General features: G+C 52.6%; 2 protein-coding genes and 1 long non-coding RNA gene across 7 annotated transcripts; 1 reads left to right on the forward strand and 2 right to left on the reverse strand.

Annotated features, from left to right (window-relative positions):
- Positions 1–1,427: 1,427 nt before the first annotated feature.
- Positions 1,428–3,375, reverse strand: LRRC3C (leucine rich repeat containing 3C). The gene is made up of 3 exons (XM_003362488.3): positions 3,280–3,375; positions 2,586–2,635; positions 1,428–2,229 (listed from the first exon to the last, which is right to left on the reverse strand). The coding sequence occupies exons 1-3, from the start codon at positions 3,373–3,375 to the stop codon at positions 1,428–1,430; spliced, it is 948 nt and encodes a 315-aa protein (XP_003362536.2).
- A 6,726-nt stretch (positions 3,376–10,101) lies between these two features.
- On the reverse strand, positions 10,102–13,606 carry LOC138916136 (uncharacterized). Its single transcript, XR_011422901.1, has 2 exons — positions 12,243–13,606; positions 10,102–11,513 (listed from the first exon to the last, which is right to left on the reverse strand). It is a non-coding gene; the product is annotated as an uncharacterized lncRNA (long non-coding RNA).
- Positions 11,638–19,317, forward strand: ORMDL3 (ORMDL sphingolipid biosynthesis regulator 3). Of its 5 annotated transcripts, none has more exons than XM_023652579.2 (4): positions 11,638–13,039; positions 16,307–16,506; positions 17,264–17,415; positions 17,806–19,317. In XM_023652579.2, exons 2-4 carry the CDS (start codon positions 16,333–16,335, stop codon positions 17,939–17,941), a joined length of 462 nt encoding a protein of 153 aa, XP_023508347.1. In that variant the 5' UTR covers positions 11,638–13,039; positions 16,307–16,332; the 3' UTR covers positions 17,942–19,317. The 5 variants fall into 5 exon arrangements, with proteins under 5 accessions (XP_023508347.1, XP_023508350.1, XP_023508348.1 ...); XM_023652582.2 differs by having other exon boundaries at positions 12,881–13,039; positions 16,312–16,506; XM_023652580.2 differs by having other exon boundaries at positions 12,922–13,590.
- The last annotated feature ends 293 nt before the right edge of the window (positions 19,318–19,610 follow it).

The raw sequence follows: 19,610 nt of genomic DNA on the forward strand, positions 1-19,610 counted from the left end.
TGGTGATAGGGATATCTCATATGGCCCCCTCCTTCAGCCAACTTGGTGTCCCTCAACCAGGAAGTCTTTTATTATTTTTTATCACATCTGCTTTCTCCCTGCCCCCTGCTCAGACTCCCCCTGAGAGAAAAGACAGATTGCCCAGAGGGTAACAACTCCCTCTCCCTTTGCTTCCTATGCGCCCTCCAGCAGGCTGGAGACTGCCAGCTGGTCACTGGTGCCTGGACATTGCCCTCCTTCCCTTCTCCCTGTTTGTCCTCCCTCCTGGCCCCCTCCCATTCCCTATCCTTCCATTCCACCATCATTAATTCATAGGACCTGGCGTCCCTAGCAGATAGACTCTGGTGTCAGGAGCTGGGAGGCAGGAGGGGAGGGAAGAGTTGGCATCCAGCCTAGTGGGAGCACCCATCACTAAAGGGGTGTTGATGTGGTGGTGAAGGTCTCCACACCCTCCCCCTCCTCCCTGCCAGGCCACACATGTTCAGTGAAATGAATGATAAGAAAGAGATCAAGGGCATTAATAAAAAGTGACTTTATTGAGTTGTCCAGTGATGTTCTGAGGATGGGAGACTTCCTAGTTCCCCCCACCCCCAGCTCTCCAATGACTCATCCCCAGCATAGACAAGACCACTTTCGTCCCAAGGGAAAGGGTTCAGGTAGCTTTTCAGTGTATAAAAGAGAAAGCAGAGTGATGAGGGAGTCTCTGGAAAAGGAAGAGGGGCCCCAATAGAGGGCACAGGGAGGGGAGCCTGGGGCCAAGAGAGAGGCAAGAAGTGAGGGTGGAGCTTCTCAGTTGAGATGGAGAGAGGAGAGGAGAAGCCCACGGGATCCTTCTCAATCCATCTGCACCCAACTTTCTGACCTCACCTCCAACCCTTGCCCCCTTTTGCATCCTCTATTCCAGGCCCCAGGTAGGTCTTGCTGCTGCCCAGACATCCAGAGTTGTTCTGCATCTTCTTTGTCTTTGTCCACCACCTTTCAGGTAGGGCCCTCCCTCTTCTGCTCAGAGCCCTCCTCATTCTTGAAGAGTCAGCTCAAACATCCATTCAGTGAAGACTTTGAGACCATGTCTGCCAGGCAGAGGCTTCCTCCTCCATGCTCCCATAGCTGCCTGCTCCTCCCTCTGAACTGGCACACATACCACTACTGTCATTCTCTTTTATGTTGTCCTCCACCACTGTGGACTCAGGAGCTTTAGGTGTCTGAGTCTAGCATAATCCAGACCCAGAGTATGCACCAAACGCAGGCACCAAAAACTCCAGGCACCAAATAGAGAGAGAGAGAGATCAGGTGTTTAGCAGGAGGAGGAAGGGGGTAGAATTTGGAGGATGGGATGGGGCTGCAGAGGAGGCTGAGGGGGTCAGAGGAGAAGAGAGGACATAGGGGTAGGAGTGTGGGGCATGGGGCCAGAGGAGTGGCCCTGGTCATCAGACCACTGTGCTGAGGGTGGAGGAGTCCTCGGAGCGCACGGGCAACACGGGGGCTCGCTTGAGGGGACATCGGGTCTCATCCCGGTTCTGCCACACGTAGTGGACCAGATAAGCCACCACAAGTACCAACCAGCCCCCCATGGTGACCAGCAGGGCCACGTCAGTGCTCCGCCGGGCCCCGCCCCGCCCCGTGCCACACAGTTCTTCCTCCCCTGCCAGTGGCAGGAACTCCTGCCCCACGAGGTCTGGGCGGGCTCCCGGGCCACACACGATGCCTGTCCCAGTGCCCGGTGCCAGCCTCACCTGCCTAAGCACCTCCTGGAGGGCACAGTCGCAGCGCCAAGGGTTGGCGGACAGGTTCACTTGGATCTGCAGCCCCACGAAGGCCTCCACAGGCACTGAGGCCAGCTGGTTGGCAGAGAGGTCGAGGTGGCGCAGCGTCCCAGCCAGGCCCTGGAAAGCGGCCCCTGAGAGGTGGACAAGGACATTATGGGATAGATCCAGCTCCTCCAGAACAGGCAGGTGCTGGAAGGCACCAGCTGGCACTGATGCCAGCCGGTTGGCATCCAAGTAGAGCTTGCGGGTGTCGTTGGGGATGCCTGGGGGCACGGCACTCAGGCCTGCCTGGCTGCAGCGGAAGGTCCGCTCACCGGCTTCCTCTGCCACGTAGCATCCCTGGGGAGGTACCCAGGGGCTGGGCACGGTACTCCCTGTGCCTATCACCAGCAAGAGGGACAGGAGGTGACTGCCTGGTGGGAGCATGGCCACAGATTGGCATAGTCCTGGAGTGGAGTAGGATCTGGGGAAGAAAAAGCCCCATAAAAGAAGAGTGAGTCAAGAGAATTCCATTCCCCTCTGCCAGCTCTCTCTTCCTCAGGTCCCCTGTGGAGTCTCTTTGGACTGGGGTCCCTCCTTTGGGGACTTTTGGGTGATGTTGTTTGCTTCTTCTTTGGGGCTTAGAGCTCCTCATTTGGGCCCTTTGGGTAAAAGGTCCCCTGGGCCCGAGACTCATCTGGGGTCTCTGATTCTGGAGGGCAAACCTCTGAAGTTTCTCGGTCCAAGGCCCTGTTGGTCATTATAGGGGTCTCTAAGTTTCTGCCTCTGCCCATGTATTGATTTCGCTCATTGGAATAAAGTCTTTTTCTGCCAACCTACCTGGGTGGCTGCCAGGTGGGCCGGGTAGACACCAGAGGGCCTGTTTGGCACTAGAGTGAAGGAGATAAGGAGGATGGATCAGCAATAGGACTTTAGGGCATCCAGCTAGGCTAGGTGACTAAGGCCCCACCTCTGTGCCTATCCACCCATTTTCCTGCAGCATCCACCCCTCTGCCTGCCCCAGCTTTGTCCTCTCCGCCCCGCACTTCCTCCTCCATCCTCTCCCTCCTCCTCCCAGCCTCTCACCCCTTTTGGTAGGAGAGCCTTCTCCTGTGCTGCCCTCTCCCCGGAAGTAGCCTCCCTGCTGCTCGGCTCTGGAGACCGGCTTCCTCCTCCAGAAGCCCTGCTTGCTTGTAGCTGCTGGGAGTTGGGGGCTGGGGCCCAAGAGTGTTGGGTTTCCTGGCATGTGACTCCAGGCCCCAGGTGTCGGATACCTGAGCCACGGCCTGGCCAGACGATGCCAAGAGAGGGCAGATCCTGGACCCTGATGAACTCTGCTGTGGGGAGACTAGGCCCCAATTCCATTCCCTGCCTCAGGCTCCCCTCCCAAGGCCTTGACGTTGCCATCTTCCATCCCATCCAGGGCTGAGACCCTGCCTTCCAGAACCTCTGCCCGTCTCCCAGAGCCTGGCTGAGCAAAAGAATCCCTGCTTGGCACGCCTAGGGGGTAGAACTGGGGTGGGCCCGGTCTCACGTCCATTGCCTTCAGCAACCCTTCACCTCCCAGCTCCATCCCTCCTGCATTCTCCATCTCTGCCCGTCTACCAGGCCTTGTGGCACCTTCTTCCATGGTGAGCAAACTTCCCTCAGCCTTTCCTTGGAAAACTTGACCCTCTCTGGAGGACCTCATCTCCTGGCTCCTCACAGGGTGTTCGACTCTCTTGCCTGGCATGGGGCACCATGGTTCAATTTCAGTTTGTTCTCTGCACTGTTGGTAGATGGCCCCTCTAGGAGTTAGAAGGGGTTCTTCAAGGTGTCTGACATTTGATATGGATGCCTACAAGTTTTTCCACTGAGTTTATGTTCTGGATTGGAGCTGACTCCGGTTCTGTCAGTTTACTGGGGCCCTGGGTTCCCAAGTTGGTACTTTTTTTTGAGGGAGATTAGCTCTAAGCTAACATCAGCTGCCAATCCTCCCCTTTTCGCTGAGGAAGATTGGCCCTGAGACAACATCTGTGCCCCTCTTCCTCTACTTTATATTTGGGACACCTGCCATAGCATGGCTTGATAAGTGGTGCACAGGTCTCTGTCTGGGATCTGAACCAGCAAACCCCGGGCTGCTGAAGCAGAGCCTGTGAACTTAACCCTTATGCTACCGGCCGGCCTGCCAAATTGGTACTTTTAATTCTCCCTCTTGCCCGGGAGCCAAGAAAGCCTTGGACGACATATTCCCCAGGGCCCCTTGATCCCAGCCCTTCATTTGCAGCCCATGGCACCCCATTATTCCACTCTGTCCTGATGTAGTGGAAGGGAACAGGAGAGTGGAGTGTCACAGAGACTTGCACAGAGAAGGTGGAGGTCATATGCTGTGGAGACCTTTGTGAGGAGAAAAACCTTGCTGGATTTTGTGAGAGACTATGGGTGACTAGGATCGGACACACAATTGCAGGGCCTGGTGCAAAATGAAAATATGGGGTCTCTTGTTCAAAAACTGTTAAGAATTTCAAGAGATAACAGCAGATCGTAAAATCAAGTGCAGGGCCCTTCCGAGCGCAGGGCACAGGTCACATGAAGCTGGCCATGTAGGTGACCTTTGAACAGGTAGTTTCAGAAGTGTGATGGGGTCAGAATCAGATGGTTCTGATGGTTGGATACCGGCTAACGTCATCTCTGGGGATGTACTCACCACTGATTCATTCTTGTGATATCAGCAGGGGCATTTCTCACACTCACATTTGCCCAAGGAATCAGATAAGACACATTTTCTACGCTTGGGCGGGAGAAGTGAAGATTTTGTCTGCGGGTTGCTTGTTAGTTAGGCCAGGCACTCTGCCATGAATACTTGGGCGTCGATTTCGGGACTGTGGTTGAATGTGGAATAAAAAGCGTGTGGAACCCTACCCTCCCGCTGCTCTTCTCTCACACTGGGCAGGGGGTTTAGCCAAGGCACAAGAGTTGAGCCTGGCTGTTGATGGAGAGAGTTATCTGCTTCTCAGACCAGGGCAGCTACCAGCCAAGAGTGGGCCGGGAGTGCCCAGCACAGCAGCTGTGGGAGAAGCAGGCAGTCTGTGCACATAGGGGAATCCACCTGGAGTAGTGGCGTGGTTAATGGAGGGTGGCTAATTGCAGTGCTCAGAAGAAGACACAGAAGGGGAGGAAGGAGGAACCACACTCAGGATGGTGCACAGCGCAGGCTGAGGGTTGACAAGCCTGGAGCACAGATTTTTCTCTGCCATTCATTCATTCAGCGAGGATTTCCCGTGAGCCCCATGTCTGAGACCCGTGCTTGTTGAAGGGAATACAGATCCTGTTCTTAAGGTGCTGGCTCTGTAGCAGTGGTTCTCAAAATCCAGCCTGCACATTAGCATACCTGGAGGAGCTTTTAAAAATTAGTTATGCCTGGCCTTCACCTGGACCAATTAAATTAAAATCTCTTTGGATGGGGTGTAGGCACTGATATTTTTCAAAATCTCCCCAGGTATTTCTTTTTTTTTTATTATTTTTTAATTTTTTTCCTTTTTCTCCCCAAAGCCCCCCGGTACATAGTTGTATGTTCTTTGTTGTGGGTCCTTCTAGTTGTGGCATGTGGGATGCCGCCTCAGCGTGGCCTGATGAGCAGTGCCATGTCCGCGCCCAGGATTCAAACCAACGAAACACTGGGCCGCCTGCTGTGGAGTGTGCGAACTTAACCACTAGACCATGGGGCCAGCCCCTCCCCAGGTATTTCTAATGTGCAGCCTGAGTTGAGAATTACAGTCTAGAGGGAGACATGGACGTGTCAACACACGTCTCCACAATGCATTGATGTGATGTCTGCCATAATAATGTGTGTACGAGCAGCTTTGAAGCCCAGAGAGAGAATAAGTAACTGGCAGCATCTGCTGGCTGTCTACTTGGTATCGTGGGAGGCAACATTTTACCTCTATCCTCTTCACGTTTTTCAGCTGGGTCTGAGAACTAAGTTGACATAAGTTAGATTAACAGGAGAAAAGCATACAAATTTATACAAGTTTTACATGACACAGCTGTCATAAGGAAATGAAGACCCAAAGAAGTGGCAAAACACAAATACTTTTATACTAGGGTGAATAAAGAGAGGCAATTGTGGAAAAGTGACTACGATATATGAGGAAAAGGTAACTAAACTATTTGGGGAGGCTAGAGGAAGATAAGAATTATTTTAACAAGGTCTGTTTGTACCAAATTTTTCAGCTTTGACTCCCCATTAAAGAATGTTTATTTTCTCCTGGTACCAGGAGGGCATCTTTCACAGGAGAGTTTTTGTCTCCTGTTTTCTGGAAGAAAACGGGAGATTAGAATGCCCTTCTTGCATCTGTTGTCTTTTAAGTGCTTTTAGCTCAAAATAATCTTATGCCCAAGTGGCATATTCTGGGGCAGCATATTCTGCCACTCTTCAGTATCCATTCCTTACCTCCTAACTTGATAACACACACTGATTTGGGAGTAGTACTCAGTCCTTTATGATAGAGCCTGATTGGTCCTCTCAGTCTATCGGAAGTCCTGTTGCTCACTTTCCCAGCCTCCTTGGCAGCTGGGGGTGGCTCAGTTCTGGTCAATGACATCTTAGTAAAAGTCTGCTGCAGGAATTTCTGGGACAGTCTTTGATTTGCTCATAGAAGAGGATGGGCTGGGTCCTCCCCTTCTCCCTACAGCTTTCCCCCTGCTTTGAGCATGGAGGGTCAACCATAGCCATCTTGTGACCATGAGACAACAAAGCCGCTGGCCCGGATATGGTGAGCCACTCAACCAAGACCAACAACCGTCTACCTCTAGACTCATTATGTGAGAAAAACTAACCCCGCTTCAGTGCTTCTCAACTTGGCTGCACATTAGAATATGGGAGGTTTTGAAAACTAATGATGCCTGGGTCCATCATGGAGCTTCTAATAAAATCGATCTGGCACGTCTCTGGTGACGGGGACTTTTAAAAGCTGCTTAGGTGATTCTGCTGGCGACCTAAGGTCAGAATCATTCCTTTGGTTGGTTTTCTGTTGCTTTCAGCTGAGAACATTCTTATCTGACACACTGCCTTTTCCAGGATATCAGGGAAGGCTTCACCAAGGAATGACATCTGAGCTGGGTCTTTAAGGCTGAGTTCATCAGGTGAGCATCAGAGTGTGCGCAACAACAAGGGAGCGTGAGAAGGCTTGGCTTCTCCTCGGCTACAGAGTAGAGGGGGCGGTGGCAAAGGCCATCGTTACGGTGGAAAGGCACCAGATCCTTGTGGTCTTCTACACCGTGGAAGAATTGGGAATTGACTCAGTTGCTGAAGGATTGAAAGGTTTTAAAATGAGCTTTGAGGGGCTGGCCCCGTGGCCGAGTGGTTAAGTTCGCACACTCCACAGCAGGCGGCCCAGTGTTTCGTCAGTTCGAATCCTGGGCGCGGACATGGCACTGCTCATCAGACCACGCTGAGGCAGCGTCCCACATGCCACAACTAGAAGAACCCACAACGAAGAATATACAACTATGTACCGGGGGGCTTTGGGGAGAAAAAGGAAAAAATAAAATCTTAAAAAAAAAAAAAAATGAGCTTTGATATTTGGATCACTTTGCTGGCTGTGTGGAGGACGTTTTGGTGGAAGAAAAACCATTACTGCAACAGTCCAGGTGGGAGGGAACTGAGTGGAAGCCGTTGTGTGGGATTGAAGGAGGATGACCGGGGTGTTCCATTCTTCACCGTGGCCTGTGGGGCATGTAGGAAAACCCTTGGGCCAGGCCCAAGACCATCAGACATTTGTGCCACTGGTCATATCCTTCCCCAACCTCCTTGGGCCTTTGGCTCTCTGGCCCTCACTGTCTCTGAGATCCCTTCCAGCCTGATGTTCAATGTGTCTATGATGGTGGGCAGAGAAGAGGCTGAGGCACAGCAGGGCCCTGATTCCCAAGTTCAGGGCCCCAGAAAGTTAGGTCCCTCAGGCCCCCTCCCTGGCTGGGGCTGAGTCACAGCTCCTCCCTCCAAAGGCAGTAACTCCATGCCCCAAAGATGTGACCTGGGAGGAGAGAAACTCAGCAGGCCTCCAGGCCCCTGCCTCCCACATGTTGGAAGTCCTCAGGTCCAGCCTGGATAGAGAGGGATAAACAAAAAAGGAGGAAGGCTAGCTACTTTTCCTATCGTGTCAGCCAGGGACCCTCTAACATGAGAATATTGGGCAGTTTGGGTCATCCCCCAGACAAAGGGGGAAGATGGCGTGTGCACACATATGGCCACCAGATAACCTAGGGGTGGGCTCTCGCTGAGGTGTCTGCTGGGGTCAGAGGAGCCCAGAGGACGAAGCAGTGGACTCTGCCTGGAAAGTTAGGGAAGGCTTCACAAAGAAGGTGATAGGTGAGCTAGGGCTTGAGGGATGAACAGGAGTCTACTAGATGGAAAAGAATAGGAGGAAAAGCATTGTAGGCTGAGACAAGAGCAAGAAAGAGCAAGGTGTGTCTGAGACCGGTTAGAAGCTCAGTGTGGCTGTAGTCCAGGATGTGTGGGCCAGTTACATCCTTCAGTTAACATTCACTGAGAATCCACTATGTGCAGGAAATGCAAATATCACTAAGACATGGAGCAAGCAGCCTAGCCAGGGAGGTGGTTGTGTGACAGATAACTTAAACATAGCACCCTCGGTGTGGGATAGAAGACTTTACAAGGCACCTACGGGAACATGAGGGACACACACGACAGGGGAGTGGCCAGGAATGGCTTTTAGGAGAAATGCCACTTCCTAGCTGTGTGACCTTGGGCAAAATATTTAAACTCTCTGTACTGCAGTTTTCTCATCTGTAAAGTGGGGATAATAAAAAACCTACTTCACAGGTTTAAAGATTAAAAGACTTTATACACGTAAAGCCCTTTGCCCAGGACCTGGGACGTAGCAAATGCTAAATCATGTCAGCTGTGATTGTCACTGAAGGAGGAGTTGGTGTTAAGCAGGGGAAGAAGATGATCTGGGGCAGTGGCCACCCAGCATTTCTAGAGAGGTGGGGTCTACTGGGGTAGTCATGCAACTGGAAGGACACTAGGGGATCTTTTCTTAAAGCTCCCGTTTCTATAACCATTGCCCTTTTGATCTATAATGTTTACAGTTTTCTAAACTGCTTTTGTTTTCCCCGTGGGAGATGATGTCGATTGTCCATATCAAAGATTATGCAGATTGCATAATCCTAAAGAACAGCCCTGCTCTTGATTCCCAGAGGGAGGTTCTGGTTCCCAGGCCTTGGCTCTGGCGTGGAGGCCCTGGCCAGCTCAGCCCTTTCCCTCCACAGCCCAAAATACCCAACCACAGGGCTGGGCAAGGGGAGGAGAGCTAGTGCCCACTGCCAAGGCTGCCAGTCGCTGCGCCGCCTCCTCTCCTACCGGCTCAGTGGCTGTCACTCAGTGCTTCTTTGTCTACTTAGCATCACTGTCCCTGCCGCCGCCCCGCTGCCACCACACACTTGGGGTGCTCCCCAACCAAACAAAAACACAACTGCCAAGGAAATAAACAGCTCCCTTCCTCCCTGTGCTCGCTCTGGGTGTGACCTCAACACCTCCCCTTCAGCAAGGAGGGAGGTGAGGTGGCGGGGATCAGGAGGTCGTGTAGGAGTGAATTGGAGGGGAGTGGGGGGTAGAAGGAGTAGAGAGGTGCCATTCTCTCCCTTAGGGCTCGGGGAAGGGGCTATGTTTCTTGATGCCCACCTCCTCACTTCCCACCACTGCGTCACCTTGGAATGTGGTCCCAGTTTATCACCCCCGGCCATGTTTGCTATCTTGGCCCACATGGTGTATCTCCGGCAAGCAGAGGCCACGCCACCCTGCCAGTTGGAAACACCCCAAGGCTGGGAAATGCGTCTACCTCAGCAGACTAAGGAGCTCCCAGAGGGCAGGGAGAGCCTGTGATGGTGGCTCACTCTGTTTTAAAAACACACATTTCATAAAAGATTTAAAGCTATCTCACATTACACAAAGTTTGAAACTAGAGAATGAAAAAGATCACCCAAATCCCTCCATCCTAACAAGATCTGTTTTTATTTTATTGAATTTCCACAGCCTAGTAAAGTAGATGCTTAAATATCATTCAAATGTGGAATGGATTAATAACAGGCAACACATATAGAGCACTTCCTAGGTGCCAGGAATTGTTCTAAGTGCTTCACATTTATTGACCATTTAATCCTCACAACAACATGAGGTGGGCACTATCATGATCATCACCATCTCCATTTAGAAATTAAGTAACTGAAACACAGAGAGGTTCAGTGACTTGTCTAAGGTCACACAGCTGTGACCAGAACAGGGAATTGAACCTTGGCAGTCTGGTGCCAGCATCTCACCAGTGTTGTTCTTTTTTCCTAATCATTAACGCATATACAGGTTTATAAAAACTTTTTATTATAGACAATTTCAAACATAAAAAAGTAGAGAAAATAATGTAAGGAATCTTATGTCCCCGTCTCCTAGTTTCAATAATTATCACCTCATGGCCCATCTTGCTTTTTATTCCCTCATGTCCCTAGCCCAGATTATTTTGAAGCAAATCAAATCATCATATCATACATCAACATACATTTTAGTATATGTCTCCAAAAGATGAGGATATTTTATTAAAAAAATTAATACAATATGATATGCCTGAAAATTTATAATTCCTTGATATCATCAATTTGAATAGTCAATATTCAAATTTCCCTAATTTAATAAAATCTTAAAAAAAAAGTTGGCTTGCTTGAATCAGGATCCAAGTACGGCTTTTGGTTGATATATTGCTTAATTTATCTTAATCTGTAAGTCTCTCCCTCTTCTTTTTTCTTCTATGTGTTAAGGGAATTGGGTGTTTCTTCTAGCTTCCCTTCTTCTAGATTTTTCTGATTGCATCCCTGGGGAATGCTCATGCTATTTTTTTCCCTGATCTTTTCATATAACCTTGCAAGCATTTTCCCATACTGCCAGATAGTTTTCACAACAATTTACTATAATGCTTCATACTATCCCATCCAATGGACATACCATAATATTTTTCTTGGGCATTTAGGGTACTTTTGGTTTTCCACTATAATAAATAATTCTAAGGTGAACGTCCTCACACATAGTACATGAGATGTACTTCCTTAGAATATGCTACCAGAAATATAATCATGGCTCCGAGGCCTGAATGATTTTACAACTTCTTGGCACATATTATCAACTGTTTGTCCAAGAGGCTGTGCCTTCCCCAGCACCACATAAGAGTGCTGACACTCGTTCTGAACAGTGCTTAGGCCTATTACGGCTGAAGGATGTTTGGTGAAGACATGGTAATTATAAGGGCAGAGAACTAGAGAAGGAGAAAGATGATGACAAAGACTCAGGCTAAATTAAGCAGAAAGTGATCCACAATTTACCACAAACCCAGCGTGAGTCAGAACTCTGTTCATTCCCATTGTGAAAAAAATTTGATAACAGGGGTTATTAATAGGGCATGGCATGTCCAGTAATCTTTCCGTTAGACTATGCATTAGTCAGAACCTTATTTGAGACGTGGATCCAGTCTGGGTCATGGAGCTTTGCAGAGATGTGAGGAAACTGGCAAAGATCCAGAGAGCTTGATCAACTTGATGCAGGATGGAAGAAACTCAGAGAAAAGTCAAAAGGGTCAACTAGGCTCATTTTGTAAAAAATAAAGACATCTTTTTTTGCTTCAATGCTAGGGAGGTTTCTGTGGAAAGGACAATATTCAGTTGTTTGCTTTTGTCTTCAGAAGTCTGACTATAAGCAGAGGGGCCTCCAAGAACCAGGAGAAACTTCTGTAGGATATAAAGCAGAACTTTAGACTCTGGGTTGATTATTTAGGTCTTGGGATGAGTGTTCTTGGGCCATTGGCCCTGGAAATGTTCTAGAAGCTGCCTGTTCTCCTGTTCTGAGTGGTTCAGATATCCACCTGCTTGGTGCCCCACTACATACTTCCCAGGACCCCATTTCAGCTTTGTGAAAATTGTTTCCTAGCAGCCCCCAGGGGAGGGGTGGGTGAGGGCTGAAGGAAGTGTCCCCAGGTTCCCTGGGCCAGCATTCTCCTTTCTATCCCCTCACATTCATTTCAGGTTGTGTTTACAGCCAGTCAAGTTGGCATGTCATGACTTCATCTGATCCTGCTATTCCAGCCCTGCCTTGAATAGAGTGGGCTTAGAAAGAAGCTGGGTAGGGGAGTGGAAACTACTCAAACAAGGCCCTCTTGGTGACATGGAGAGTGAGGGTGACCCAGGAGACATTAAGAGCCATTTAGTTCAACTTCCTACAGAAATAGCTTCCTACAGTGCAACAGGTGCTTTACACACATTCTTTTGAATTTGCACAACCTTGGAGGTAGATTTTCACAGGTGTGGAATTGGAGATTAAGACAAGTTATTTGTCCAGGGTCACATTGCTGCTCAAGGAGTGCCTACGCTATGTCTACCTGGCAGTAAAATCTGTGTCCTTGCCTCGAGAGCATGCAGACCAGAGAAGTGGAGCCTCTTACGCACACCACACAAGCTCACCTGGGACTAGAATTCAGACTCCTAACCATTCATCAAGGAGTCTTCGTAAGACACATGGCCTCTTCTGACATCTAATGTGAGGAGGCCAAGGATGCGGCCTGGCCCAGGTGTAACTGAGGAGTAGGCAGGCTGTGGACCAACGCTGTCCACAGGCTGCGATCTCTGCCCTCCAGACTCTCATCGTAACCGTCGTCGTGAAAAGCCCGCTTCCACGCAGGCTCGGCAGGGCAACGGGCTAGTTCTTTTATGGAGGAGCCAATGTTCGGCCAGGGCGGAGGCAGTGAGGTGTAGCGGAAAAATTCTGACCTGGGGTCAGAATCTCTGGGCTCCAGTCCAGGTTAAGACCCAGTGGAGAACTACGCGGCAAGTTACTTAAAACTGCGAGTTTTCCTCATCTGCAAAACCCAGCAAGGGTAAACCGCACTTGAAGAGCGCGGACGCAAAAGCAGGAATTGTTACCCGCCAAAGCAACACCATCTGATCCTAGTATACTTGCTATTGAAACGTCCGGGCTGTGCGGCGCCAGCGAGGCCCTAGCTGGAGCGGGGAGAGAAAACTACAACGCCCAGAAGGCGTCGGGCGGGCCGGCACTCAGGCAAGGGGAGAAACTACAACTCCCAGGAGGCATCCGGCGGGCCGGCGCTGGGCGGTGACGTCACCGGGTCTGGCGCGGGGCCCTGATTCGGCAGGGGCTGCCAGCGGGGTGGCCGCCTCCGCGGTGTTGTTACAGCTGCTGAAGCTGCAGCGACCCCCGCCCCGGGCACCCTTCCCGGGCCCTCGACCTCCGGCCCCGCACGGTGAGTCCAGAAGGGCGGCCTCCGGTGGCCGAACTGGGAGACTCCTGGGGCTAGAGGCGGGGCGGGGAAGGAGGTGGGGGCTGCTGGGGGAGGCGCCGGGCTGGAGGGGACTGGAGCAGAGTGAGTGGGGCTGGAGGGGGTGCAGCCGAGCGGGTGCATCAGCCGAAGGGATGCGCAAAGGGGAAAGTGGAGGCGGAGGCCGGGAATGGGGCGTCGGGGAGGAGCGCTCGGGCTGGGGGTGGAGGGTGGGGGGCGGGGAGCTCTGGGCTTCGGGGATAAAGGTTTGGCCGCCTCTAGGGCTGGGTGAACGCTAGGAGGTGGGGGTGGGGCTCCGGACCGGGCCAGGTTCCGTGTGCGAGGTCCCAGGCTGGAGAGCGGAGCGGTAGGCTCCCCTTCGGCTTAAGGTCTCGCTCGGAAAACCTCAACAATAGGGAGGGCTCCGCCTCCTCGCTTCATCCTCTGCCCCGGCTAGTAGGGGTTCGCCTCGGTACTCGCCGGCTTTCCATTCCTACTGGTCTCCGGAGTCCGGAAGGCAGGGCCAGAGCTGAGAGGTGAGCGACTGTGGCCCTGCGGGTTGTGGGGGTGGGCAGAATGAAAAGGGCATTGTGACGTGCTGCCGGGGACTTCTCGTTGGGGTCCAGGTTGCAGGCTTGAATATTTTGTGCTCCTCATCCAGAAGGTAAAAGGTTTGATGCTTAAAGGGCTGCCCTTACTTGGGGAAGAGAATAGGAGGCATTCACCTGGTATCTGCCCTGGGGCGCACTGTGGCCTTGGCTTAAGTGTCTGACGGACTGGCTGGGCAGGGATATTTGCATGTCGAGCCAGGGGGGAAGGGAAAGAAGGAGTAGTAGAGTTACCGGTGAGAAAGTGGTTAACAGAACAGAATTGCTGCAGGCTCTAGTTTGAGACAGGTTATGAAACCACGTTAGGGACTGGTACCGGCAGCCACCTGCCAGCTGTGGCAGCAGAACTTTTCAGCCTCAGCTGCAGTAGATTTGCTCTTCCTCTGCCAGTTTCTCTCCATTTCTCCCCTTGTGGGTGAGGGGCGATTGGTTATTTTACTAATGGAAGTGATACATACCCATAGTCACACCAAAGTGTCGAGAGTGCTTCTTGGCTGCCAATCTTTTTCTTAGTTTATCGGTCTCTTCTGTCTTTGGGGGGAGTCTCCTGGGATTTCTGCTCTCAGGGCAGGTAGTGTTCAGGCTTCAGGAAGAAACTTCCCAGGGGGTCAGTTAGGTCCTAGGTCTGAGCCCCTCCTAGACTCATTAGTCTTCATTGGATGCCCTGTTTCAGCCGGAAAGGAGTGTAGGATGATCTGGGATTCAGCAAGGCTCTTGGCACTCCTGGGCAAAATACCAGGGAGGGCTCTCTACTCCTACACCCCTGGAGGTCTAGGTTAGGGAGAAGTGGGGAGGGGCAGCATATCCTGGTCAGCCTTGGGGAACACGTTCTCTCTCCTTAGACAGTAGTAAGTCCTTCAGAGCCCTCACTTCCTAGCCAGCCCCCCCGCCACCCCCCTCACTAGGGGAAGACTTTTGCATAGTAGGTGTCCCAAGAGCTGTGTTAGGGTAACTGAAGCCCCAAGGCCCTGGGAAGGTAAACAACTGAGCCAGTCTCGGTTTTCTAGTTCCTTGGGTTTCTGTTAGGCCCAGTTATCCACCCTAATGGGCTGAGCTGATGGGCCCCAGGAGCATCACCTGGGCCATCTCACGTATGTTTGCATGCTGGGAAGCTGTGTTATGGGATCACCTTTCCCCTGAGGTCTTTAAGCTTGGAGCTGAGAAGAGGAAACTTGTTCCCATTATCCTGGAAGTAAGGAACTGATCCTTGAGAATTCTCGCTCCTACGCAGGCTTGGCTGTGATCCTAGCCAGAGACAGATAGCAGATGAGTCTTGGGGGAGTTCATTGCAGCAGGGTGAGGGAGGTGGCTTCCTGGGCACTTCCAGGATACCCCCCAACTGGGACCCCTTTCTGCCTCCCCATCTTTTGACAGGGCTGTTACCGTGGTGATGACCTTAGGGTATCAGGCAGGACCTTCCCTCAGCTAGGGAGGTGAGCCAGTACAAAGGCACCATCTGTTCCCACCTCCTGCTGGTCACAGGGCCCTCAGGGATCTGGGGATAGCCAGCTCTGGACAAGGGCTGCTCATCCCCTCCTTACCTGCATCCAGGAGTGTGACTGGGCTGCATTATTTCCTGGGCATCAAGGACAATCCTCCTGGTTCTTCCAGCTGCAGGGCTTCTGCCATTGGAGCTGGGCAGGGAAGGCATGGTGCTAACTTACACTTGGAAACAGGTGCTGGGAAAAGAGACCAAGGCGAGGATGGGTGGGACAGAGAGGAAAGGGGCAGGAGAGAGGCCACAGGTGTGGTTTTGTGTCCTTGGGAGGGGTATGTTGATGTGGGTTCCAGCTGCCCATGGGAGCTGTAGATGTTGGCTACGTTCTCTATCCTCATCTCTCACCAGGGAAAGGGGCCCTGGTGATTTGGCGGCAGAGTGAGTGGCATGATGAGGGTTAGCCTGAGCAGCTGCCAAATGGATAAAATGTCTGGATAGGGTGTTTTGTGTCACCAAGAAGGAGGCTTCCAGGTCTGGGCAAAGGTTGTCCCTAGTCTGTTGTTTTGTTTTCTTCCCTCCCTCCCTCTTTCTACTCTCAGTCCTCTTGGGTCACAGTAGGGGAGGGGCTGGAGAATTAGGAGAGATGGGTAGAAGCAGTGATCCCCAAATGTTTTATCCACCACTACCTGTTCTCACAGGCCCTACCTCCTTTTCTTCCTTCTAATCAGGGGAGAGGACTCAGCTGTAGATGTCCCGTATCAGGCCCTTAGTGAGACAGAGAGTCCAGCAGGGGTTATGCTGACTGATTCTTAGGGGACAGGACTCTTGTCCCCTCTGTGGGCTTTGTGGGAAGAGGGCCGTCATGGGAATGCTCTGGAGGATGAGATTGGGAGACAGGCAGTGGTTTCTTTGCTCTGGGGCAGGATGCCTCTTGGTCTATCCACCCAGGCACTCCCAGTGGCTGGTGGGGCACCGTCCTGGTTGGGTGATGTTTGGGGCAGCCTGGTGTTTCTCCCAACCCAGCAGTGGAAAATGAAGAGAGTTAAGTCCGCATGGAGTTTCTCTGACCTCCTTGCTTGAGAATCAAACAGTAGCCCTGCCTGTAGTTCTTGGGGAAGGCAGAGCTTCCCTCCCTGTGGGACTTGGAGGCTGTGAGGGGGCAGGGAAAGTGGTGTGACCTGTCTCACCTGTGTTGCTTGTTTGCAGAGCAGCGGCAGGAGAGGGGCAGCAGGATGAATGTGGGCACCGCGCACAGCGAGGTGAACCCCAACACGCGGGTGATGAACAGCCGCGGCATCTGGCTCTCCTATGTGCTGGCCATCGGGCTTCTCCATGTTGTGCTGCTCAGCATCCCCTTCGTGAGCGTCCCTGTCGTCTGGACTCTTACCAACCTCATCCACAACATGGTGAGGACCTGCCTGCTGCCCACCCAACCGTGTGGGCTACTCTGCTGAGCATAGCAGGGCTGAGGAGTAGGGGGAGCCCCCCCAGACATGGGCCAGATGTCAGGGTGACATACTGACAACATCTGTCACCAGAGCCAGACCCACCTCTCATCTCTCTGCCCCACTCCCGCTCTGGGTTGCAGCCCTGTGCACGCCAATAAGTGGAATAAAATCTGCAGATTTGTCCACATCTCCAGGATGGGGTAGCTTATGGGCCTGGGTGATGGGCAGTTGAGAGCTGAACTAAGGGCCCCAAAGAGTCCGCAGGACCCAGGCACCCAGCCCAGTGCAGAAATTCTTCTTTCCCAAGTTAGGGATCTCAAACCATCTTCCACTCTTGCCCCTCTCTGCTCCCTCACCACCTGCTTGCTACCTTATATGCTTTTGGTGGGCAAGCAGGGGCCTAGTTCCTTCCCATCAGCTTGCCCCCTCCCATCTGGCACAGGGAGGCCGTCACTGGGCTGGAGGAGCAGCATCTCCATGCCAGTTCTGCAGCTAACTCCTCCCCATGGTTCTCCTCATGCCAGGCCTGCCCTCTCACCCCCTTATTCTCCTGCCAGGCTCCCAGCTGCTCCATGCTGACCTCCAGCCCACATCCCCCTGCCCAGCAGAGGGAGGCTCCTGATCACCCGGAGCCCATTCTGACTGGGGTGGAGGAGCTGAGCTGGGGAGGGCCTTTTGCTTTTTGTGTCCTCTACTGAAGACCCCTCCCCTCCAGGGCATGTACATCTTCCTGCACACGGTGAAGGGGACACCCTTTGAGACCCCGGACCAGGGCAAGGCGAGGTTGCTGACCCACTGGGAGCAGATGGACTATGGGGTCCAGTTCACAGCGTCTCGGAAGTTCTTGACCATCACTCCCATCGTTCTGTGAGTGCCTTGGGTAGAGGAGGACACCGGCAGGCAGGCCAAGGCCTGGGGACCCCTGGGGCCCCGCCAGGCTTAAACACCTCCCTAGCTCTGGCTCTTCGCATAGGAACGAACAGAGGAAAGAAAGTTGGAGTGTCTCTGGGTCTTATGCTGGGCTCAGGCCTCCCCGGCCCTGTCTTTCCTCAGTTGGGGCTTCCTTCCTGACAGTGAGTAGCCCATAGGCCTGGGGTAAAGCAGGGGGCCTCTTTAGCCAGGGAGATCTTGCCACCCTGCTTCCGTTCTGGGGGTCTTTCCCATGACCACTCGGCTGTTGGGACTCTGCCTCTCCTCACTCAGGAAGTGAAGGGGACCTCCAAACAGTCATAACTCTCCCCAACCTTCCCCACCCAGGTACTTCCTCACCAGCTTCTATACCAAGTACGACCAGATCCATTTCATCCTCAACACTGTGTCCTTGATGAGTGTGCTCATCCCCAAGCTGCCCCAGCTCCATGGCGTCCGGATTTTTGGAATCAATAAATACTGAGGGTGCAGCCCCTTCCCCTGCCCAGGATGGCGGGGGAGGGGTGAGGCCTGTACTGTGATGCTGAAGACAGAACGAGCCTCTGGATACTGCCAGAGATGGGAGTTGAGCCTCTGGGCCCTAGTTTCTCCGCTCTTGTCCCCCAGTAGCTGACTTGAAGTAGCTTGTAGAGGGGTTGGGGTGGGCCCCCCACGGCTCTGACCCTTTCTGATTTTTTTCATCTTTTCCTTTTGCCTTTTGGGTAGAGACTCCATGGGGGTAGTCATGGAATGGGCTGGGCTCTGGGGCTGAATACAGACCTGTGAGGTTAGACAAGAAGCCAGGGAAACCCCCTGTTCACTTGCTCATCCTATTGCTAAAGCACTTTAACCTCTGCGAGGGGAGCAGAGGGGATGGTACAGCTTCTAGATTGTTTCACTTTAATTCTTATCTTTTAGGATGACACTCAGTGTGTGCTTGTATGTATGAAAGCAAGTGCGTGACGGTGCCTCATCCCTCTGGATAGAGAACCATCTATTCCATGTCTCATGCTTTTGGTAGCTCCCCTCTGACCCATCCTGGGTACTGGGTGGGAGTGGGGAGGGTAAGGAGAAGGATGGTGGGGCTGGGTGTGGATGGCCTGGTCCCAGAGGTGAGGGGCCAGGGCTGCTGCCATCCTGGCCCTGGTGGAGGTGGGGGGTGGAGGGAAATAGTGAGTTGAGACTTAGAAGAAGGGGTCTGCATAGCAGCAGAGATTGGTACAAGGGAAGGAGGGTAGGGACAGAAGCTAAACCCAAACTCATCCTTTGGGAAATGGTCAGGGAGCGGGGCAGCTTGGAGAGTTAATTTACCCACAGCATGATGGTGGTAATAGGAAAGGAGGCTGCTGTGGGTTTGAAGCTCTGGGTTGGCACGAGGGGGTGGTGATGGGTGGAAGAGGCCTGTGAGTCATTGTAAGCACAGGTCCAGTTTGACACTGCCTTTGGTGTGAGGGACATGGGGAAACTGGGGCAGAAATAATGAATGGTGGGGCCCTCCCCTAGCCCTTCACCTCGTAACTTGTGCATAATGGAAAGAGTGAAGACTGGCCTGCAGGTGCTGTCTCCTGTCTGAGGAGAAGAGGGGTGGGCTGGAGAGGAGCCACCTTCTCCCCTCCCCATATGATTAGCATCTGTATTACTTTTGAAAAGGTGTGGGTTCCTGTGCCCCCTCCCAGGGCCCTGAGGGAGAAGGGGAGGTCATTGGCCCTTTTTTCTGCCTTCTGGTCCCCCCAACTCCCACCCCATCATGTATCATAGGGAACTTTCACCTCAAAATCTTTCTAAGCAAAGTGTGAATAGGATTTTTACTCCCTTTGTACAGTATTCTGAGAAATGCAAATAAAGGACACTGTGTTCCTATTTCCCTCGAGTCTGGCGTCTGCTTCCTGGAGGGCCCTGGGGGTGGGGGACAGGGCTGTGGACGGCACTCCTGGCTGAGGGCAGTGTGGGAGCATCAGTTCAACCCTCTGCCTGGATGGTAGGAGGGACCCTGGGATGCTGCTCTTCCTGCTGCCCCAGCAGAGCGAGCCCAGGGACTGGGAGGGAACCAGCAGAAGCAGCAGCAGCCCAGAGAGCAGGATTCTGCTCTGTGGCTTGGCCGGCTGTTACTCTGACAGAACTTCCACCTCTGGGCTCCACAGGCTGGCTGAGTC

Source organism: Equus caballus, chromosome 11 (assembly GCF_041296265.1).
Source record: "Equus caballus isolate H_3958 breed thoroughbred chromosome 11, TB-T2T, whole genome shotgun sequence".
NCBI classification, from domain to species: Eukaryota; Metazoa; Chordata; class Mammalia; order Perissodactyla; family Equidae; genus Equus; species Equus caballus.